At 44.6% G+C, this 21,854-nt stretch overlaps 1 protein-coding gene across 12 annotated transcripts in view; it reads left to right on the top strand.

Annotated features, from left to right (window-relative positions):
- The window catches only part of LPP (LIM domain containing preferred translocation partner in lipoma), a 333,675-nt gene that overhangs the window by 144,339 nt on the left and 167,482 nt on the right, over nucleotides 1-21,854 (top strand). For all 12 annotated transcript variants that reach the window (XM_050308804.1, XM_050308807.1, XM_050308803.1 and 9 more), the window contains one exon: nucleotides 4,224-4,336. In XM_050308804.1, the coding sequence (XP_050164761.1) occupies nucleotides 4,224-4,336 (113 nt within the window). The remainder of the gene's footprint in view (nucleotides 1-4,223; nucleotides 4,337-21,854) is intronic.

Here is a 21,854-nt window from a genome sequence, read left to right as displayed (position 1 = left end):
TCAGCTCATACTTGGACCCAGAAGGCATCAGGCAACCAATGGCAAAAATGTTATGAGTTTCTATTCAACCTGACAAGCTTGTGCTGCTGTAGATGTCTGTTAAGGCTTTGAACAGTTTTTTATTTGTATACTTAAAATTGTAATAATGAAATGCCCAAATCTCCTTGAGAAGTGTAAGAGGAAATTTTGGGGCAGAGAAGGGTAACACCTTGCAAGTGCATCTGCAGTGGCACAGATTAGATCACAGCCAAAAACCAGGCTGGGGCCTGGGAGGCATCACTTCTCCTTATGGCTCTGCTGTAGTTTCCCAGCATAGCCATGATGGACTCACTTAATTTCTGTCTAATTACTTTGGATGTACAATATACAAGCATTATATTGCTTAGAGTGGAACATTACCAGGGCTGGCAGTGTCATCTCTCGTGGTTGCATCAGGTGATGCCCCGTCACAGAGGCAGGCACGAGTGCTGAGAGAAGAGCTCAGAGCTGCGGTTTCACGGCACGTTGCGCCGTCGTGTCTGAAATAACCAAGCTGGCTCGTGTCTCTCACTGCACAGCCCATTTGTAGGTTGACTCACGGTCTTCACAGCTGTTAGGAAGAAGGAACAAGTAGCTGGTGCATCAGGGAGTGTTTATTTTCTCTGCTAAATGTATGGTAATGGGTAGAGATTTCTCACTGTAAGAGCTGAAGGCAGGCTGTGTCGCAGTGTGAGGAGGGGCAGGATGTGATTCCCTCCTCCGAACATGTCTGCCCCAGGCTGCCTCCATGGGGAGACTTGCCATCGGAAGGCAAGTCCCTTCACCTCCTTGATGTACAAATTGCTTTCTGGAGGTGCCTTGATGTCTCTTTGACAGAAGTCAGTGCAGTCACTCTTACAGCTTGAAGTACATCCAAGTGTTCAGGCTGACAGCAGGTGAAAGTCAATGAAAATGCCAGTCTTGGTGCTGAACAATAATCAATACTAATGAGCCTTTTGCCCATCTTATCCTTATTCAAAGCCGGATTAAATCAGTCAGAAGAGGGTGAGTGCTCAGGATGGGATGTGCCCTCCATCAGCCCATGGTTAACTGGTAACCCAGAGCCCCATTCCCCTGTGGCTTCTGCTGAATCCATGCAGAACAGGGAATGGGCCCTTCCCCAGACAGCTACCCACAAAACTGATGCTAAAGGTGGTCAGCAGTGGGTGGCAGTGATATGTTCCCTCTGAACATGGACTTTCCTGCCTTCTCCCATGCCTTGCCCAGCTCTAAGCAAGTGAAATCTGTCTGCTTGCAAAGCATTTTAGGGACACCCTGCTTAAAGGGAGTGTAAGCTCCTTTTTTACTCCCTGAAATGTAGGCCTGTTTCTTCCACACGTCATCTGGAATCATAGGCTTCCCAGGACACAGATTTTAGTCTTTGCATGCTTCCCTCTCTGCCTGAGGGAGACTTCCAGCAATGCCAATAATAATAATACAGTAACAGCTTTCCCTTCTGCATCCAAGGGAATACTCTCCCGCGAGTGCAGTGGGAACAGCATCGGGTCCTGTGGCTGTGTGTGGGAAAGAGGAAAGCGCAGTGGCAGAATAAATAACTAAAGTTGTGAAGGAGAAAAGCCCATCTGTTCACAGAGGACCAGGAAAAGGCCAAACATCTGCAAGGTCCCCCCAGTTCATCAGGCATCTGCTCTCTGCTTCCCAGTCTAAAAACCTTCCCATTTGTGGGGTGAGTGGAGCCAGCAGCTTATCCAACATGGGACATAGTCAGAAGAGCTGGTCTGGGATGCAATAAAGCCAGCTGTCTCCTACTGCAAAGAAGAGTGTTTTCTTCCAAACTCCAGGAGAGGACTCTTCTCTTTTTCTGTCCTTTTCTGAAAGACAGAAAAAAGTTTTAAGCTACTTTCCTGAAAAATCTTGCCACTGTGTTTTTTCTTCCAGGAGGAATGGATCTTCCAAAGGGGCAAAATGTTATTTGGTTTGTATTTGTTTTAACAGTCATTGTTTTCCTCTTCTGTTATAGCAATTGTTATTTTCCCCTTCTGTTTATGCACAAAACCTGCCCTTTTCCCTCTCTCATCCCCTCCAACACATTCTCTACCTTGATTTTTCTTAGGTGTTTAGGAGCGTTGTAATAAAGCAAGAGTATCTGACTAATGTGCTGTGCAGGGAGATCAGTCTTTGGCATCGGAGCCGGGACTTACTGGAGAAACATTATCTGAAGCATATTTTTTGGGAAGTATGTGTCCTCTGGAGTTGAATTCATTTGCAAAATCGTGTTGGCTGGTTGCAGGGTCATTTTCAGAGCAAAGGAGAAAAATTTACTTAGCACTCAAACATCCCAGCATTTTTTAGAACTAAACACTTAGATACTAATTTCAAAATATTTCTGCTTTTCTTTTTACTCTGTATTTTATTTCAGATGATTTGAAATAAAAGATTGGATTAATTACAGGGCATAGATGAGGATATTGCAGATGTTATTGGACATAATTTTTTAAAAAATCAATCCTGAACTCTATAATAGCATGAACCAGTAGGTTTCATGGGATTTTATGTATTGGAGCAATGTGATTGTCTTAAATTAGTTTTCAGTGTGTTGTTTACGAACTGTCTTTGAGCATCTGTATTTAGGATGATACTTTCTTGGGGATTCAGAGGGGGTTTTTTTGAGTCCCATTCATACTCACTTTGGGGAAAATGGGAAGAAACAACTTTCTGGGAAATAACATCCCTGAAAGTCCTAGGGAGAGTTTGTGTCTTTCACAGAGTGATTTGAAATAGAACAGAAAAACTTTCCAGGGCTGCAGACCTCTGTGTTTCCCATGGCAGATTGCATGGAGGTGCCATGCTGGTGGTGCTGCCCAGTTGGTGCCCATGCCTGGGGTAGACTGAGCCCAGGGCTTTGAACCCAGGCACAAGTGGCCCAGAGGACTGCAGGTCACAGGGGTTTGGCTCAGCACTTCTCTGACCTGAGCCTGCTCTGTGGAATTTGGGGATGGTACTGAGGGCCTTTAGCCGGGGGCAGTGTGATGCTGCATGGAGATAGGGAGGGTCAGGCAGGGAGCTCGTATTTCCTTCCAAAGGGGTTAAAATCCTCCAAAAGCAACAGTTCCTATAGACGTGACATATCACACTTCTATTAATCCGTAACTTCCATGCCAGGTGCTGCACACAGTAGAGCCAACTGCGAACAGCTCTACTTTGCAGCATCAAGCTTCATAAGGAGAAATAAAAACATACCAAAGTGGTCCAAGTTGCAGGCAGCTGCTTTGCCAGGAGACAAATCCAGTATTAGTGGCAAACACTCCTTTTCCACCCTTAGGAGGTGCTTTGAGAGCGTGGCAGTGTGGTGTGCTCTATCCGTGTTTTCTTTCTGTTTGGTGCTCCCATGTCACATAAAAATTCTCAAGGATAACTTCTCTCTCCTCTCATCTCCCATTTCATCTAAGCTGAATGGCTTCATAGCCAGGATGCTGCTTTGTCATCCCATCGGCTCTTCTGGAAGTTTAAGATAAGCAAATGGAGGTGTAGAAATTTTGTTCATCAGCCTCCTTGTAAATATCCTCCTGAGTTAAAAGAGGTGGACACTTCTATCCTTGCAACTGGCCCGTCACATGGCTGTTGTCACTGAGAAGACCCTGTGATCTTCCCAGAAGTTCTTTACATGAAACTATGAAGTTCTGATAGGAAAAGGGAGCTATAAAGTGGCTGCCTGCTGGCAACAGGGACGTAGGAGATGGACAGGTCTGTATTTTGGGTTCCTACTCCAGCCTTCTGTATGTCTTCTGCAGCAGGGAATCCCTGCTTTTAGATAGCACTTTATAGGGATCAAGAAGAGCTGGCATAGCACACAATGGGAGTGAATTGGATGGGATCCATTGCAAGGTTAGAAATGGAGTGTTCATTGTTGCAAGTTTTTTAGTTGCCTGTGGCAGGTTTGAAATGCGACTTTGATCTGTGGAGCTGCTCATTGGTGCCTTTAGACTTTGTGGCATGTCACCTTTTACTATGGAGTGTGAGCACCTCTAAGCAATCTGCCAGTGTTACTGAGCTGTCATAGCTATCTCCTGAGGCAGGGAGGGGTGGAGGGTGCAGCTGAAGATTTAGTGGTGAAACAGTGTGTTTTGTCCTGTGCCATGAAACCAATTGGCAGAGCTGCGAGTAGGGCAGGGTTCGTCCTGATCATCCATGCCACGATGTGGGGAAATGCTGGTGAGCCTAAATTCTCCCATTCTCTCTTCTAGGTGACTTTCTTCCTCCCCCGCCACCTCCTGTGGATGACCTCGGGCATATCACATCACCACAAGGTGCCTTTCCTCCCCCACCCCCTCTGGATGATGTTTCTTACAATGTGCAGGTAAGAAGACAAGAATTTTATCCTTCATGCAGAGCTGACCCAGAAATTGTGGAAATGAATGAATGCTAATAAAATGAGGTGGCGAAGTTCTGTGGTTAAAAATCATGTGTCAGGAATAACCAAGTCAACTTTAGCAAGCTGTGTTTCTCAAGCAGGGAATATTTCCATTCAAAACTTGCTGGGCTATTAAAGGATTTCTCCCATCCGGCTTGAATTAGAAGACTAATTGCCTTGTGTCCTTGTGATGGTGGATGGGAGTGAAGCCTTCCCAGAATGAATTGTTTTCTGGAATGGCCATCTCCTTCCATGGACTATGGAGAGACTTCAGGGCAGTAATCTGATCCTAAAAGTGCTTTGTTTCAGTGCCTAAAATTAAGTGAAGCAAATAAACCCTGGCCCAGGCTTCAGTGATGTCACTGAGACGCTTTTCACCCCCTCTTTGCTGGATTAGATCTTCTAGCTTTGCCATCTGGATGAAAATACAGCTTCTAAGATGCATCAGGTGATGATGGCATGTCCAAAGTGGATGTGGACATACCCTGAATACCTTTGAAAAGTATGAGCATGTTTGTGCAGACATTGCAAGCTTGCCTGGAGTGCTGGCTACTGTTGTGCTTGCTCAGGCACATTCCGCAGAGATGCATTCAGGCTGCAGGGACAGGCAGTTGAGGTGATCAAGGAGTAAAGAGCCGATCTTGCCAGGAGAGACTAGAAGAGTTTGACTTGTTAGCTGAGCAAAAGGAAGGCTGAGGAGAGGTATAGTTGCAAATTTGAAATACATTTGGGGATTAAGCCCCTAATTCAGCTCTGTGTGAGTGTTGGTGCAGAAACAGGAGAGGCACTGAGCTTGCCAGGAGTACCTTCATGCTGGTGTTTAGAAATTTTATAAGCACTGCGGCTCCAAAGGTCTGGAAGAGCCTTCTGTGAGGAGTAGTGAGAACAAAGAGAGCATGGTCTAGGTTTGAGGCTGGTGAGAGTTGTGTAACCCCATACCGACAGCCATGTGGCTGCCCTTGATGGCCCTGGAAGACTGTGGCTGTCCTGTGTCTCTCGGTGGGTTTGAACCTGAGAATAGGCCAGCAGGCAGATGTTAAACAGGATTCAAGAGACCTGACTTAGTTCCTGACCCTCTCACAAACTCGAGTCAATTCATCTACTTTGTGCCTCAGTAAAAAAAAAACATTTCCCTCCCTCATGGGCTTGCTGTGATCTCTTGCCCGTGGCGAGATGTTCAGATGCTATCATAAAGCCTCAGCCTGTTCCTGCAGTGGGTTCGGTGTTGGAAGCAGCCTGTGAGCAGGAAGGGGTTAATGTGGATTGCACTCTCCCTTGCCAGGAAAGGCTGCAGCCGTCAGGGACATTCGCCAAGTGCGAGCATGGCTTTTCCCAGCCTTGGGGGAATGAAGTAATTCCCCAGCAAGTGTTGTTCTGTCTTTTATCTCTCTGAGAAGAGTGGACCCCGTGGGAGCTGGGGAGCTTCCAGAGCACCCTGGGAAGACGTGGAACAGCAGGCTCCTGGCAAAGGCAGGGCATTGCCTGCACGGCTGCCTGCACAGGAGCCTGGGTAGTGGGAAAGGGCCGAGGTGGGATTGCTCAGGGTCAGGCTTCCCTCTTGCCACGTACCCGAAGAGGAGCTCCTGTCTTCAGCTTCACATGCCTCCCTCCTGCCATGGGTCCAGAAGTGTGCCTGTCCTGCTCGAGGCTGTCATGGGCAAGTGCCCCTTGGTAGAACCACCCAACAGGATGGCTCTTCCTGCTGAACTCATGAAATTGCTGTGTGTCACACCTTTCTCTCTGGCTTTGGGAAACTGGGGCTAGAGCTGTGTTCAGTGTTGGGTTTTGGCAGAAGCTTGGTTAGAGCAAGATTCCTTTGCATGGTATCCTGTTGGGAGGAAGGTGAACCGATGGGTTGTACCTGAGCACTCCTGCCTGTCACCACTCCAGATGTACTCTTATGCAGCAAACATGACTCCCTGCCTTTAATCTGTGCTCTCTTGTCACTTATTCCCATTTCTTTCCCCTTCTGTCCTCTGTAGATCAGGAGCAGACAAAAGTCAGGGCTAAAGTCAGGAGCCAGCAGGGTTTTGTGTTGCAAGATCAGCTCCTTATCTTTCAAGAGCAGCTAAAGCTATGCTGAAGCAAGATGTAAAGCCCAAGAGAGGAGGAAAAGGGCAGGTGGTGATGGAGAAAGCTGCTCAGTGCCTTTGTGAAAACAGTAATTTTCATGACGCTGGACAGACATTCTTGTGCTAAAAGAGAAGAATGAGTGGTGACTGTTCCTTCTGCTGGGAATCCGTTCTTAGCCCTCAGGATGTGGTTGCCTGAAATCAGGGATCTCGGGAGCATGTGTTGTGCTCCAACAGGCTGATTTTGCTCTCCAATGCCAGACCATTTTATTTCCATGCCTCAGTTTCCCCATTGCTAAATGTAAGTGGTGGAGCAGCAGACCCTCTTCCTGACCATTGACCAGGCCTGAAGCTACTGCCTGGGGAAGTTTGGTCCCTGTGGACCCGGTGAGAGCCCTCCAGATCTACTCCAGAGTTTGAAATTTATCTGTTATAGCAAATCAACCATTTTACCTCAGAAGTTTCTGTCTGAATGGCACAGTGCAGATGACAGCTTATGAAATAAGGCTAAAGCTTTTCATGCTAAGTGTTAAGTTGATGAGGGCAGCAGAATATGCGTTTAGTTTATTATCATTTCGTGTTACTGTTAGCAAATGGCTAAAAGCTGCACAGATTATTGCAGTTAAGGTTGTAGCTTAAGAGCAGTGGTTAAAATAATAATACCCAGTTTTCACAGGCCTGTTTATCTCTGGATCTCTTTAGACAGTGGAACTGGCCACTTAGGATCAGATCCAAAAAGGTACTTTAGTATCTCACTTATGCTCTGATGGAAATCAGAGGAGAGCTGGGTCGTGACATACCTTTGTGATAGATCTGGCATTTTCTTGTAATTTCTGTTTTTTCATCTAGATCTGTCATATTCAAATTCACAGCAGTGCTGGGGAGGAAAGGGGAAAGAAATTTGAACTCTTTTCTTATTAACTGGAATGCTTTAAAAAAAAAAAAAGAAAGAAAAGGAAATATTTATTTTAAAAAGAGTGTGTTTGGGCTGGGGAAGAGTTGTGTTGGGAAGTTCCCCTTCAGCTGCAGTCAGCCAGCAAAGGCAAGGACTTGTTCCCAGAATGGTGGTGAGGGCGCGGCGATGGTGTGTTTGACAAATAAGGACATGAGCAAAGAGCCTTTTGCCACGTTGGCCTGGGCTCAGTTTGAAAGAGAAAGAAAAAAAATTCTGGACGGGAAGAAAATGAAATCACTTTTTGTCGAAGGGAAATAGATAGATCTGGGAGGGAGGGAGATTTTTGTTATGTTTTTGCCTTCTAGTTTCAAAACAGGCATTCTGCCCAGGACAGGGAAAGCAAAAGTGAAAAACTCTCATCAGCCACCTCTCAAGTGCCCTGTTTGCTCACAGAGAGTACCCTTGCTTGTGGCACTGGCAATTTCTTTCTTCCTTGCCACACAGGGTTGCTTAGGGATGAGGACTGTATGCAGGAAGCCGGTCCCTGTACCCCATCCTCATGAAGGCTGTCTTGAGGGTCACGAGTGCTACAGGGGCTTCAGGTCTCCACTGGCTTTGAAATGACCAGTTCTCCTTAAAGGAGAGGTTCAGAGCCCAGCAATTTCATGTTGGGGCAGGACCTGAGTGGCAGAGAGCAGATATGACCCTCAGCTGCCAACTTGCCAAGGGCCACCTTGGGAAAACATCCATTTAAAAATTGCTACTCATTACCTGCATCCACTAATGGGTGTGATTTTCATTTGGGATCTGAGATGCTGCTGCAACATGGGACGGAGAGGATTGTGTTCAGCTGGAGATCACCTCTTTCCCAGCAACCCCTGGCTGTTATCAGTGTGGTTTTTACTGACAGACCACAAAACACTTTACAAAAGAAATACCAGTTGCTTCCTGATAAGGAAGCTGGAACAGGGAAAGTGCTTTGCCTAGGTCACCAAGCTGACCAGCAGCAGGCTAAAAACAGGACCAAGATCTCCTGCATCCCAGAGCAGGAGATCTGCTACATCCCACTACCTCACTACTGTAAGAACTGCAAATTAATGAGTAAATACCATCAGTGGCTGAGCACAGGAAGAATTTGGGATATATCAAAAAGGATGTGAAGAAACGGTTTTAGGTTGGGGGTTAAAGTGTAGAAATAATCAGACTTTGAGCAGTTGCGTAAAGTGCAATATAAAATAGTTTAATATTCCGGTTCTTGTTATAACCACCTATGCTTGGAGAGTCTGCAGGGCTGCAGCTACACGGGTAGGGAACTATTCTCACATTCAGACCTACTGAACTCACTGGTCCCATCATCCTGTTGTGATATGCGGAAAATCAGACAAAGAGCTCATATTCCTGATGCCAAAGAATTTTGGAAAGAGAAAATCTGAAACGCCGTCTGAAGGCGTGTGTGCCTTCCTTCGCGAGGCTGCTCAGAGGAGACCTGTGCTCGCGCCTGGGAGAAGGTGGGAATGTGTTGATAGATGCGAGAAGCGAGAGCCTCATCCTTGTTACGGAGGAGGCTGCCAGGTGTTTCGCTGCCTGACTCCGCTCCCCGCGAGCGCTGGTGCCTCTGTGGGCTGTGACTCACCGGCTGAAGAAACAGCCAGAACAGAGGAAATTTTTTTTTTTATTTTTTAAGTTATTATTTTTTCAAAATTTATTTCTTCATTTTGGGTACACGTTTTGCCAGATAGCTGGGGAGGAAGGAGCATGAATTTTGCCAATGGGGGGTGCTGCTTTAAATAGCACGTCTCCTGTTTGGAGGCTGGGTTCTGCTTGTGGGTGCTGGGCTAGCTTAAATCACCTGCCTCTTTATGTTTGGAGAAGCTGAAAAGGCCAAAGAGAGCAGAACATGTGTTCAGCCTCCCTCTAGTGCTAGATTTTGTTAATCATCGGAATTATTGGCCTGGGTGTAAGTGCTTGCTGGCGAGGAACATTGGGTAACACAGGGCAGCTCTCGCTGCTGACCGGACTGCCTGACTCTGGGCAGGCAGCAGTAGCTCCCAGCAACTCTGTAAATAAAGCCATAGTCTGTGTGTATTGCTTGCCATTCGAGATCCAGCTTTTGCAGATTTCTGGGACTCCTAACCTGATTTATTAAAATCCATGTGATAAGCATCTGCCTTTTATCTAAATTGAAGCTGTGTCCAACAGTATAAATAGATTACCTGATAATGGTAACTCTCTTACTCAAACCTTGGCTTTGCAGGAATGCTTTTCATCTATCTCCATACTTCTGCCTTCCTCATGTGTTTGAAAAACTGGAATGTGCTGTGCTCTAAATTAGAGTTAAATAACATGTATGCTCTCTGTATGCTTAAATGCTCACTGGGTCTCTACATGTCAATATGTGTTTGCTCTATAATAGGGGTTTCTAGGCTCTGAGGTGAGAAAAATCAGTACAATAACATCTGTATGTGTTGATGAATATCAGGATGAATGAGAGATAAAATGCATGTTTTTCTCACTTGTGTATATTTATATACCCTATATGTACAAGAAATGCATCATGAGTGAGGATATAGAGCAGACCTCTACATTATTGGGAACAAGCATGCACATTTTTTATGCTGCTTTTTTTGCCCCTTTTTTTGGGTAGCATGACCAGCAGATCCAGAATCACAAGAGAGAAGGAACCCTGAGCACTTCTTTCAGGCAGCTCTTGATGCAACCCATCTTATACGCATGTTTGTTTTACAGTGCCAAACCACATTCTATTTTAAATCTTTAATGAACCTCTGTTCCCATCTATGTAACTTTCCAATCCTTACTCTCTTCAGAATAGACAAAGATGCTTATTATAAACCACAAATTTTACTGAAAGGGTAAACTGGAAAAGTTTTAATTGTATGGCGTAAGCGTGCCATTCATCTCCCTGCCTGGCTATTAATATCTTGGCAATGTTATAATGCAAGACAGCCTTTAATAGCTGAACCTCTCGGCAAGGGCTACAAAGTAAGCAAGGATCCAAACAGTTAACTGTGCTCATTATTTTCATCATGCTTATTACTGTGTTATTTAATATATTTGTTATTGTTTAGTATAGTAATCCAGCACTCAGGATGTGCTGGGACCTGCACTGGGCACACTTGTGCCTTCTTTGGGAAGAGGGCTGTGACTGAAACTGGAAGATGCTTTCAGAGATGGAACAGGACAGCTTTTGATAATCAGCCAGACAGCATGATGAGGTGAGGGAACAGAAGAAAGCAAAAGCCTAATACAGATCATGTGTAAATAAGGGTATAGGACCTTCTAAGAAGTCATGAGAGGAAACAGAAAGGTCAAAAATATTGCTGATCAGAAATAATGATCAGAGATGATGAAGGTAAATCCATCCCAGGTTAAGACACAGTGCATGTGCTGGCTTGGGTCTGAACAGAAGGCTGTGGTCCCCTGGTGCTGGGTCTGATATTAAAAGCCCTGGTGGGCATCTCCTTGGTCCTGTGGGCACATCTTTGTGGGACACTGTCACACTGCCAGTGCTGGAGTCAGCTGCAGTTGGCACCTGCAGAGAGGTAATCTATAACCTGGACTATCCACCCGCGGATAATAGAGACATGAATGTAGAAAGTAAAAGGGGAGGCATGAGAGCATGCAAAAAAAGCAGGCAGTTTTATCCTTTCAGAGCTAGTATCAGCAAGTGGCAGACAAAAAACCAGTGAATACATCATTGTATCCAAGGTAGAATTATTTAAGCAGAGGGAAAATAAAAAGATAATGAAGATGTGGGAATTCTCCCATCAAAGTAGATGAGCTGTGTGATGAAATGTTAGATAATATGACCAATGCAAAAGAAGTTTCCATTCTTCTTATTTCTGAGTGCTGTTCAAATCTTCTGTTGGATTAGTAGGTTCTAGGACAAGTCTCTTGGGTTGCTACTGTCTCAAATCCTGGGTAGCCTGTGTTGCATGAGGGAACTGTAATGCAGCAATAAGCAAGGCTAAAACAAACACTGTCAGTAGCAAGAAGGAATGCTAAAAATTTCAGAGACAAATTATTATACCTTTTCTATGAAGCTGGTTGGGGTTGGAAGATGTAGTTTAGAAAGTCAAAGTCTTTCCATGCAGCTTGGGCGTGGTGGTAGCTTGGAACATGACAGAGCAGACAGTCTGATTTCCACCTTGTTTTTGGTGCTTAAAGTACTATGATCCTTTGCAGTGTAGAAAAGAGCTTTAGTCAATAAGAGAAGAGGAAATAGAGCCATAATGACTGGAGAAGCTAAATTCGGGTTTACAGTCCTGGAGCTTTTCAAAGAGTAAGGCAAACTTCATCCTATTTTTGATGGAAATTCTATCTGGCAGTAATGAGATGTGGATATAGAGAAGTTGCGAGATCATCTAATTTCCAAGAATGGAAGTGGCTGAAATGCAAGTTCCTGTCTCTGTTTTTCAGATTCCATTGCTGGGGAAAACCAGCTTCAGCTGCCATGAAGGGTGGTTTTGTTGTTAGAAAATGTTGCCTCTGTAAAGTGTGTGCAGCACAGGGACTGAGCAAGCTGAAAGGTAGTAGAAATATCAATGAGAAATGTTGTAGCCAGAACTGAAGGAATTTGTTCCAGACATGATTTTAAGTGTCTTCTGCCATTGAGCTCTGTCTTTGAAGGACCATTCTCCACAATTGTATTTTTCAGTTTGATTTGCTGATGAAAATGCATGATGTTGATTAGCTTTAACACACAAAAAACAGGTAAGAAAAAGCATCTGGAAAACATCATATGATGTTTTTAGTGTTGATTGTAGTGGTGTGAGAAGTAAAATATAAATGTTTGGGAAAGCTGTAGCAACTCCACGTATTGCTGAAGCCAGCAAGTGACAGAGGTGCTGTAAAAACTCCTTTTATTCAGCAGTCCTGAGCTACAGTTCCTTCCCTCTCCGTCTCCTCATCTCTGTGTCTCTCTTTTGCTATGGAAACAGTCTCATGTCTTGTCACATTCCAGGTCTAGCCTTCTTCAGCTCTGTTACTCCACGCACTCCTGTGTCGCTCTTCCCTTCCTCCCCCTGTCTCTGGCTCTGCAAATTCCCCCAGTTCTGACCTGCAGAACCTCTCTCTGTGTGTTCCCAAAAGATGCCACTGCTGAGATCTGTAGAGACAACCAGGTGTCCCATGAGTGGTGGGAGGGTTGTCATCAGAGAGCAGCGTGGGGTCAGTTCTGAGGTCAGATGAGCCTCTTAAAGACACTTAGGTAAGGAATACGCTTTCTTTGAAGAATTAAACACCATTTGGCTTCTTATGTGTGCTGGAGGCACTACCTTTTCTGATGCATGAATTCTTATTGAAAGACAGCGGCTTACATTCATTTATCTCCATATGGACAGTATCAAATTAAACTTTGGAGTTCATCTGGGGGGGATCTGCACACTGGGGTTTCTCACAGCAGGGGTTTGCAGCTATCTTTGGGCAGCACAATTTATTTGTTGTTCAGCTTTCTCTGTAATTCATGTCTGTTTTCTTAAGCTGAGGTTCTCACTTAGGAGATGTGTAGAACGTAAGGTGTCTAAACGAGGAGGTTGTTGTTAAAAAAAGAAAGAAAACCCCATGGTCTACCAGCCAAATCCAATACCAGCCACACATCTGGCATCATGGAAGGGAATGTAGAAGTGGGCCTAATGGTTTGGAAAATGAGATTGCATATTTCTTGAATGCAAGAACCTTCCTCAGTGAATCAGAGCTGTGGGGTTTGCCCAGCTGAGGCTTGCCTACCCCATGGACTCCAGCCATTGACCACTCCAAAAACATGTAGGGTGAGGCAGGGTCCAGACTTTCCTCTTCTCAGTTTTGAGACATACATAGATTTTTAACATGACTCATTTCCGCAGAAGCCGAACCCAAGCCATTGACTTTCATGTAGTTTTATACATCCATTTTGCTGATATTTTGCCAGGTTCACTGGGAATTCTTGCAAACATTTTGGCACTCACTCCTTCCTATTACAACAAAACAAGCAAACAAACTCAGAGAAGTATGTTATTATATGTTTAATTTCTGGACCTGGTGCTTACTCAGGCTGTGAAAATTGACTGGTCAATTTTAATACTACTTTTTTTTTTTCTCAGGGGTGATTTCCTAGTAGCTTTACAGCCCATGCTCAGGAATGCTTTTGCAAATTCAGAGAAGCTTGGCTGTGTGCTTAAACTTCATTAAAGTTGATAGAACTTAAGCACACGTGTAAAATTAAGCATATGCTTGTGTTTTATACAGCCTTTTTGCAGGTGACACAAGCAGCTGCATATGGGTTTCCAATATGTGATTAAATTCCAAAAGGAGTTTTTAAAAACAGTTTTAGTCAACCTTAATTTTCTGAAATTGGTAGCTTTAACAAAACCTATCCTTTTTGATTAAAATTGCCTGAGACATGTGCCTTTTAAAAAGCTCTTTATTTAACTGTCACAATATTCAGTCTTGTGTAGGGTAGAGTTTGTTCATGTAAATTTAATTTCCAGTTAAAGCGCTGCAAACACAAAGTGATGTCAATAGATCTTTATGGATGTGGCAGAGCTGTTTCTTTCTCACCTCTGTGGATGTAGGGGCCAGGCAGAGTCATTAAATTGTCAGCTGTGCCCTTCTGCAAACACAGATCATAAAGCTTTGCCTGGTCACCCAGGGAGACCAAAGGCATCAAGCCTTGATCCACAGACATCAAGAGGTGGAGAAATTTTGGAAGTTTGTTTTAACATTTAATTATGTGCAGTATTACACATAAATGAGTATCTCTGTTATTTCTAAATGGAATTTCTTTAGCTTTGACTTCCCAACCTCTGTATGTTTTTCTGGTTTGCTAGGTTGGACAGTCTCCTGGTATCTGGCATTTTCATTCTGTGAAGCAGTTTAGATATTGCTGTCGAGCTACTCAATCTCCTTCACAGGTGAAACCAAGTGGGCTTTCTACGTGTCTCCTTTGCAGCTGTTTCTGTTTTCTGGGGCATCTCTCAAGTTTTTACAGTGCTGTCTCCCATACTGGACACAATATGTCAGCGCCAGACTCGCCACAAGTGTTGAAAGGAGTAAAATCACCTTCAGCTTTTCTTGCTTTCCTTGCTCCTGGATGGCGCAGCACCAGGCAGGAGACAGTGTTTGGTGTGGTTTTCCCCTATGGGGTATAAATCCAGAGTTTGGGGGCTGGGTCTGACAGATTGCCTTGTGCACAGAACGTGTAATTCATGGCTTGTCAGATCCATCCCGTGCTGTTGGAGGCATCCTCCTCTTACTTCTTTTCTTATGCCAGAAAAGGAAAGACGATCACAACTTGGCCAGGATGTGGAGATGAAGGGAGTCTTTGCTCTTTGACATCACCGTTGGATCTTTTAGAAATGTAACATTCACGTTGTATGACTCAGTGGGACGGTCTTCCATTATTGCACTGGACACTTAATGAGCTATTTGGTTTCTACATTGATTAAACTTCACAACTGTATTGGGGTAATTGGTTACTCTTTTATGCTTCCCCTTGAAGGCAGATGATGAAATATCCACTATGTTCTCCTATTTCTCAGTTTTTCTGTAAGCAGCAATACTCTGCAGGGAACATCAGCTCTGCTTGATGGCTAATTAAACATTAATTTGTGACGATATTGGAGCAGATTTTAAGTTGGTGGGGGAGTGGGCAAAGAAAGGGGAAACTTTTAGCAGGCACCATAATTGTCAATAATGAGTCCTAATGTAATTGCATTAATTAAAAGAGAAGGGATATATTCCCTGCTGCTGTAAAGTTAGTTAAAGTCAGTGAAAGTCATGCTGGGTCATAAGGATTTCATGGCCAGCTGTTCTTGCCCTGTGAATAAAGAGGCAGCACTGTCCTGCTGAAAGCATAAAGAAAAAAATAATATATCCCACTTCATATTGTATATTCTGCTGATGAACAGGAATGTTTCACTAATTCAATTTAATTCCCAAGGACGAGTGATTGTAACTCCACACGGAGAATATTAAATTGCCTTAATGGAAAAATAAACTGGTTTTATTCTCCCCCTTCTCTCCCCATCTTCCCCATTCAGTTTTCAAATAACTTTATGTGCCTCCTTAGTTTATTAATACACTTCTCATCTTGCTGCTGATTTTGCATCTGGTAGCACTTAACACAGACAAGACTCCCAAAGCTTTTGATCAGACATGTTAAGTAAACTCTCAGGACTGTCGGGTCGGCTGCTCTGGCAGATGTCGGCTCGTGGGACTCCTCCTCTCTCTTCATCCCCTGACTGTTCCTTATCAAATCCATCCTGTTGCTTTCATGTGCTGAGGATTACCGTGCCTCTTCCCCACATACTAGCTGGCCCACAGTACGAAGATCTTCTGTTCGACTGAACAGCATTTGCCATTTTCCTGTTTCTCAGTGTAGAGGCCCAGAGAAGCACTGCAGTTTCAAAAACCCCTTTTAGCTAACCATGGACTTCTTTCCATGGGCAAAACTCAGTGATCAGAAGCTCTTTATTCCTGTCACATAATTGCCTTCTGTTGTCCTCAGAGGTGGCAACAGGACAGGGAGTGCTGCAAATCCTCTCATGGTCTGTTGTCCATGTCCCACCACAGCCACAAGAGATGTCTGCTGCTGGCCTTTGTCCCAGTGCTTCAGCAGAGAGTGTCCCAGGCCTGTTGGCTAAACTTCTGTCATGCAGTTCCATCATTTTTTTTGCTTCTGCCTATTCTGCTTAATCTCCAGGGCCAAATCCTCTTGAGAAGTATGGACAAACCATGGGTGTTTGTGGCAAAATATTCCCTCCAGTGTTAGGGTTAGGAGCTGCTGGCAAGGCAGTGTAGTCCTGAACTCTGCTGCAGATTCACACTGTGCATGCTGCCCCCAAGCAGAGCCGAGATGCTGGTTTTAGGATTGGGGCCCTGCTCATGTTAAGCAGAGGGCAATGGCTTAATAAACAGTGATGAAGATGACCACTGGCCCATAAGCCAGTGCTTGGCATGGCAGCATCTCAGATCCAGCCTTCTGGTCATGTGAAATTTTGGCCATCCTGCAGTGAATTTGCAGGTGGAGCTTGGATTTCTTAGATTTTCCTGGGCAGGGGTTTGTTGTCTTCTGGTGTGTTTGTCAGGGCTAGGACAGCAAATACGGAGAATTAAGTGTCTTTTAAGGAGCTGGCTTGGCCCAGTGGATTAATGTCTTTATCTTGGTAGCCTGAAGGGAACTTGGTTGTATCTCCAAGTTGCAGCACCTTGCTCCCACCCCTCTACCTGCTTTCTCTTCCCAGGGCTCATATCCAGTTGACAATAAGCTCCTTGGGATGAGGATGTTTCCTAGGTATTGTATGTGAGCAGTGCCTGTCACACAAATCTCTAGGGAAATATAATTCTTTATTGTCATACAGATTCATAACTGCAACAGAGTCTTTGCTGTCTTTCATCTATGCATCCCAGGAGGCTGAGTGCAGTTGACTGTGGTTTCTGTTGTTTTTGCAACAAGGAAGGAAGAAGTGGGTTTAAAGGTGTTGGTCCAAACCCTGGCACTAATGGACCGAAATGTGCCCACCAGCAGAGGTGACTGGCAGATGTCAGTGGGCAGATAGAAAACACAAGTGGAGGGTCTATGTGAATATCTGTAGAGCCAAATCAGATCACTGCTGGCCAGAGAAAAATGCAAAAGGAGATGCACAGAACACTTTTTATTTATTATGTATCTTGGTGGAGTTTTCTTCCATGTTGCTCCTGCTGCTTTTTAAATCTATGTAAACTCGTAGCAACCGCAGCATCTTGCAGCAAAAGTAGCTCCACAGCTTAGTAGTGCATTGTGTGACAAAACACCTATTCCGTTTTCTTTGTTTTGAGATTGTTGCCTTCTAGTTTCATGCTTTCTTCTGTTATCTGCTTTCTCTGTGTTGTTTTTTTAAAAATAGTTTTATTATTTGTCCTTTTCATAAGCTTTCTATACCACAGTGAGTTCTTAAATCAGTTGTTAAGGTTTTGCAAGGTGTCTTCTAGAAATGCTTAGCATTAGCAAAAAACTTTTCATGATCTGCTTGTTCATGTGCCCCAACTGAAAGTTCATGCAGTTCTTTATAATACCTTGTTGCTTCAGAAATTAGTTCAGTCTGGATACCCAGTGCTATCTGTGTTTTCCATGAGTGGAGAAATGGAATGTGGGACTGTGGCTATGCCAAACCCATGCCATAGGTCTGGCTGAGCTGCGCTTGAACCTGAGGAGTGCAGCTCCCTTTACCCCACTGTGTCTCCTGCATTTTACAGTGACACAGCTGCTGTTGTGAATTTTGCCAGGGGAAGATATTTGGCACATTTATTGGCCCTTTTTGGGACAGTAAATGTAGGCTGGCATTTAGTGGGTGATTACCGCCACCCCACTTAAGCCCTGTTCCAGGTAGGCCCACCTGTCTCCTTATGATGAGATCTTCAGAAGTGGCTGCAGTTGTAGGAATGTTGCTCGATTAAATGACAGCAGCATCTGAGAGACACCAAATGGTGCCTTTGAACAGCCCTCTTTAAACTTTTGAAGTGTTTTCCTTTGGTCCTGCTAATATCCAGAAACACAAACCAGGTAAAACTATTCTGTACCTGAAAAAAAGAAAAGCAGGGGAAAAAATAAATCAAAACCTAACCTCCCTTTGGCTTTTATCCTTGATGTCATCAAAAGACTAAAAAGGATATTTCAGGCCTGGCTTTAGCCTGATGGAACAGCAGGGAAGTTCTTTTCTATTAGATCCTTGATACAATCACATCTGGTGAAATCACTGCGGTCACATCTGCTGAAATCTTCCATCATTTCAGATTTGTTTCAAAAGACTCAATCTTTCTGTTTTTAAAGGGCACGACTTCTTTTCCAGCCCCTCCTTGGTGCCTGGAATGGAGATTAGGCATCAATCAAGCATCTCAGACCCCCCTTGCCCTGAATGCTGCAGTCAGCTCTCGTCTCCATGTGCGTGTGGGGGGGTGCAGCCTCTTGGGACTGTTTTAATTTACATTAAGAATTTGGAAGAAAATGTTTGCACTTGTCTGTAGGCTCAGGGGAGAATAGACAATGCAACTCTTCAGGGTGCTTCATTTTCCTGATAGATGCCCTTCAGGATGCATCTTTTTGCCATTGCAATGTCTCTTTGAGCTTTAGATGGCTTTTGTGACCTTGGAAAGAAGAATGAGAGAGAGATGAAGTAGTAGGGATGTGTGTCTGAAAAGGACCTTGCCTCCGGCAGTGAAATTGTTGGAGAAAGAGCAAAGAAAGAGAGAAAAAAAGGAAAAATTAAACACAACCCCCAGCCTGAAGTATATCAAGACTGAATCACTTCCTTTCTTCTTCCTGGTTAACATTTCTCCCAGTTTCTTCCTATAAGTATAGTGAATACCATTAAGGTCAAACACTTTTCTCTCCTTTACCTGCCCCTAGCTAAAATAGGAAATAAGAGCCCCATCCTTCTTGCTGTCTGTGGCTCTGTCTAAGCCCAGTGCCCAAGGCCATGGAGCATGAGGAGAAGCTCACTCCTTGTTTGGAGACTGTTCTATTTGCTCTTTCCACCATCTCTGTGCCTACCCCAGGATTCAGACAGCCTGTAGAGCATGACAGGCGGCTGTGGTGAGTGCAGCCTGGTGGAAGCAGACAGTGGTCACTGAATTTATCAGCTGTGGCTCATTGGCTTTTACTGGAGAAAAAGACAATAACGTCTTTCAGGGCAAAAGTCCTTCTATATTACACCTGCTCACAGCCTCTGATTTGCCTAAATTCCACTTGCTCCCCTCATTAGTTTAGTCCTTCCTTTGCTTCAGAAGGCTTTTCTGCTCCCTACTTTTCCCCATTCTTGGATGTGTAAGTGCAAACAGTGTTGACGTGTTGCAGCTCAACAAGAGCTCCTGAGCACCTCGGGCTTCCAGTAAAACCAAGAACCAGGAGCAGAAGGTACTTCAGGCCCCCAACTTTCATACATTCATGGTGTTCATCTCCAGTCTTTCACTTTAGAGTTATGAGGTTATCAGTGACTTGTGATAGCACGGTGTGTGGAGCAGGCTGATGCTACAAGGAAGGTTGCATGTTTAGCTGTAGCTCTGCTGTCTTGGATGTGTCTGTGCAGATAAAACAGCACTACATTTCCCACTAATGACAGCTCGTGTTCCTGGGCACAGCTCAGAGGATGAGCTGGTCACAATGCTCAGGAAACACGCTCAGCTCAACCTCCATTACATGAGACTTGAGCAAGGCTGAGGTGGATGGAGACATGGTGGATATCGATGCTGGTAAATTGCACTGTGGTGAGCAAAGTCCAGATGGTCTCACAGTTTTCAGGAGTTTGGCCATTGCCTTGTGTTGGTAGAAAATACACACTGGAATGCTGGAGTTACTTGTAACTGTCCATGTCTTGTCAGCAGGTTGCTGCTGCAAAGCCACCCTCCATGTTTCCCTGACACATCCACACCACCAGGCATCAGCATCATTTCCTGTAGAGGCTCAGAGGCCAAGCTGGCAGCCCATATTGCATCTCTTGTCTCAGGGGCTAATGCCTGTCCTGAGCTACAGCATTACAGGGTAGCAAACAGGCCATGGAGAGAGGGGAAAACGGAGAATAAAAGAGAGATGTCTGGGTCTGGGTAGGGAAAGGAATTTGGAGCAGGAGCTAGGGAGGACATCTGGGAACCAGATTCCTCTCCTTGAGCCCACTGCAAGGAGCTGGCTTGGATAAACAAGAAGTGTTCTTGTTTCTCTGCTGAAAGCTGCAAAATGTGATAAGAGTAGGTGATCTGGCGTTGTAGGAAGAGGTGACATCTAGGGGAAATCACTGTGCTTTTCATGCCTTTTAGCTCGGTGAATAGTCTTACAACTCTTTTAGAACAGTGAGGCAAAATTTGAGCCCCTGAGTTGACATCTGCACTGCATGTTCTCAAATGAATGTCCCTTGGGGTGGTGCGGGGGGACCTGTGGCACTCACTGGTGTTGGGTGGAAGGATTAGCAAAAGTAAAGCAAATTTTCATCAGAGCAGAGTCAGTTGACAGAGCTCAGGAGTAGATTACCATCACAGCTGCTCTGAGCTGCACACCAGGAATTCAGGGGCGGACAAACAAGCCAAGCAGTGAAGCTTTCTGCTGTTTTTCTGTCTTTTGACTCACAGCAGGGACTGAGCCAGGGGATAGGAGTGTAGGCGTTGCAGAAGTTCACGTGAGTGGATGGTCTCTGGCGTGAGTAATTTGTTGGACTGGGTTGGCTTATGTTTGCTTTCTGTCGAACTCACATTGCCTGAGCCAAAGATAGCATCCTTTTTCTTTTTAAACCCATTTTTCCATATTCTGCTGGCTGAAAGAGGGGGTGCACAAGCGACATGTCTGCAACAATGCCATAAATCCAGACAGAAATAGAATTAGCAGTTCTTTCTGGTTCCGGTGTTTGTATCTGCGAGGTCGTGAGCTTAACCAGTCTGGGTTCCTCAGAGCAGAGCCGTGTCTGTGTGAACCTGTTGTGCTTTGGGACCTGGTGCTTGGGTTTTGTTCCAGAACAATATCATAAAACTTTTATAGCAACGTCATGACAAAGAGCATGGGAAGAGAAATAACTTAACCCTCTGTTGCTGAAGTTGGTGTTGCAAACGCTTCTCCTGTTTCCCCATGCAGCAAATCCTTCAGTTGAATATGGAGCATTATGGGAAGAGAGCAGATGCAAGATCTGTGGACATGGGGAAGAGGAAACAAGCAGGAATCTGTCTTTGCACAGATTACCATTTCTTAAATGTCTCCAAAGTCCATTCCTGTCCTATTAGGCCCTGACACATATCGGTAGTGTTATTTGTTGGCACTTTTGTACTGCATTGTGCTCCAACATTTGTATAACTGGGCTTTTAATCTATGTTGATTATGTTTTAATTGAATAAATAAATCTTTTACAGAGCCCAGAATCAATAGAGATGTTTCCATTCTATTTTATTTTATTTTTCTAGGTTTCCTAAGGACATTTAACTTTTACAACCTTACAACTTGTTCTGCAGTGTTTGCTAGTCAGCTATTGCATAATTGTTCTGGGGAATGAGAACCTGGGAATAACATGGCCCAGAAATGCTAAGAAGCAGAAATGAAATTGGCTGATCTTCTCATCTACCACCATCCCTTCTCTCCAGGACCAGGGTGCCAAGCAGGTCCTGTGTGTACTCCAGGTTTATTCCTGGGTCTGTCATTCCCTTGATTTATCACCTCACACATGCTGGGGTCTTGGATGCCCTTTGCATCTCCCCTCTCCTTTCCAGGCTGACTTTTGGCTGCTTGGCTTAAAAATTCGCTGGAGTGGAGCAGTCACAGTTTTTCTGTCTGGGAAGCCTGTGGCAGTTATAGACCAACAACTTGGAGGATGGAGAAAAACCAAACAAGAGCCATGAAGTGGAAAGGAAATTGTACTTTTGGAGATATAAAAATCCAGGTGCCTACAGTTAACCAGGAGTAAGGGTCTGGGGTAATTCCTGTGAAAAATATTTCTCTTTTTTTGAACAATAGTTTGGATGGAAAGACTTTGGCTCTATAATAAAAATAGGC

Source organism: Myiozetetes cayanensis, unplaced genomic scaffold, assembly GCF_022539395.1.
Source record: "Myiozetetes cayanensis isolate MyiCay16 unplaced genomic scaffold, myiCay2020 scf13, whole genome shotgun sequence".
NCBI classification, from domain to species: Eukaryota; Metazoa; Chordata; class Aves; order Passeriformes; family Tyrannidae; genus Myiozetetes; species Myiozetetes cayanensis.
The sequence above is the reverse complement of the archived record's forward strand: the minus strand, read 5'-3'. Positions and strand labels throughout refer to the sequence as shown.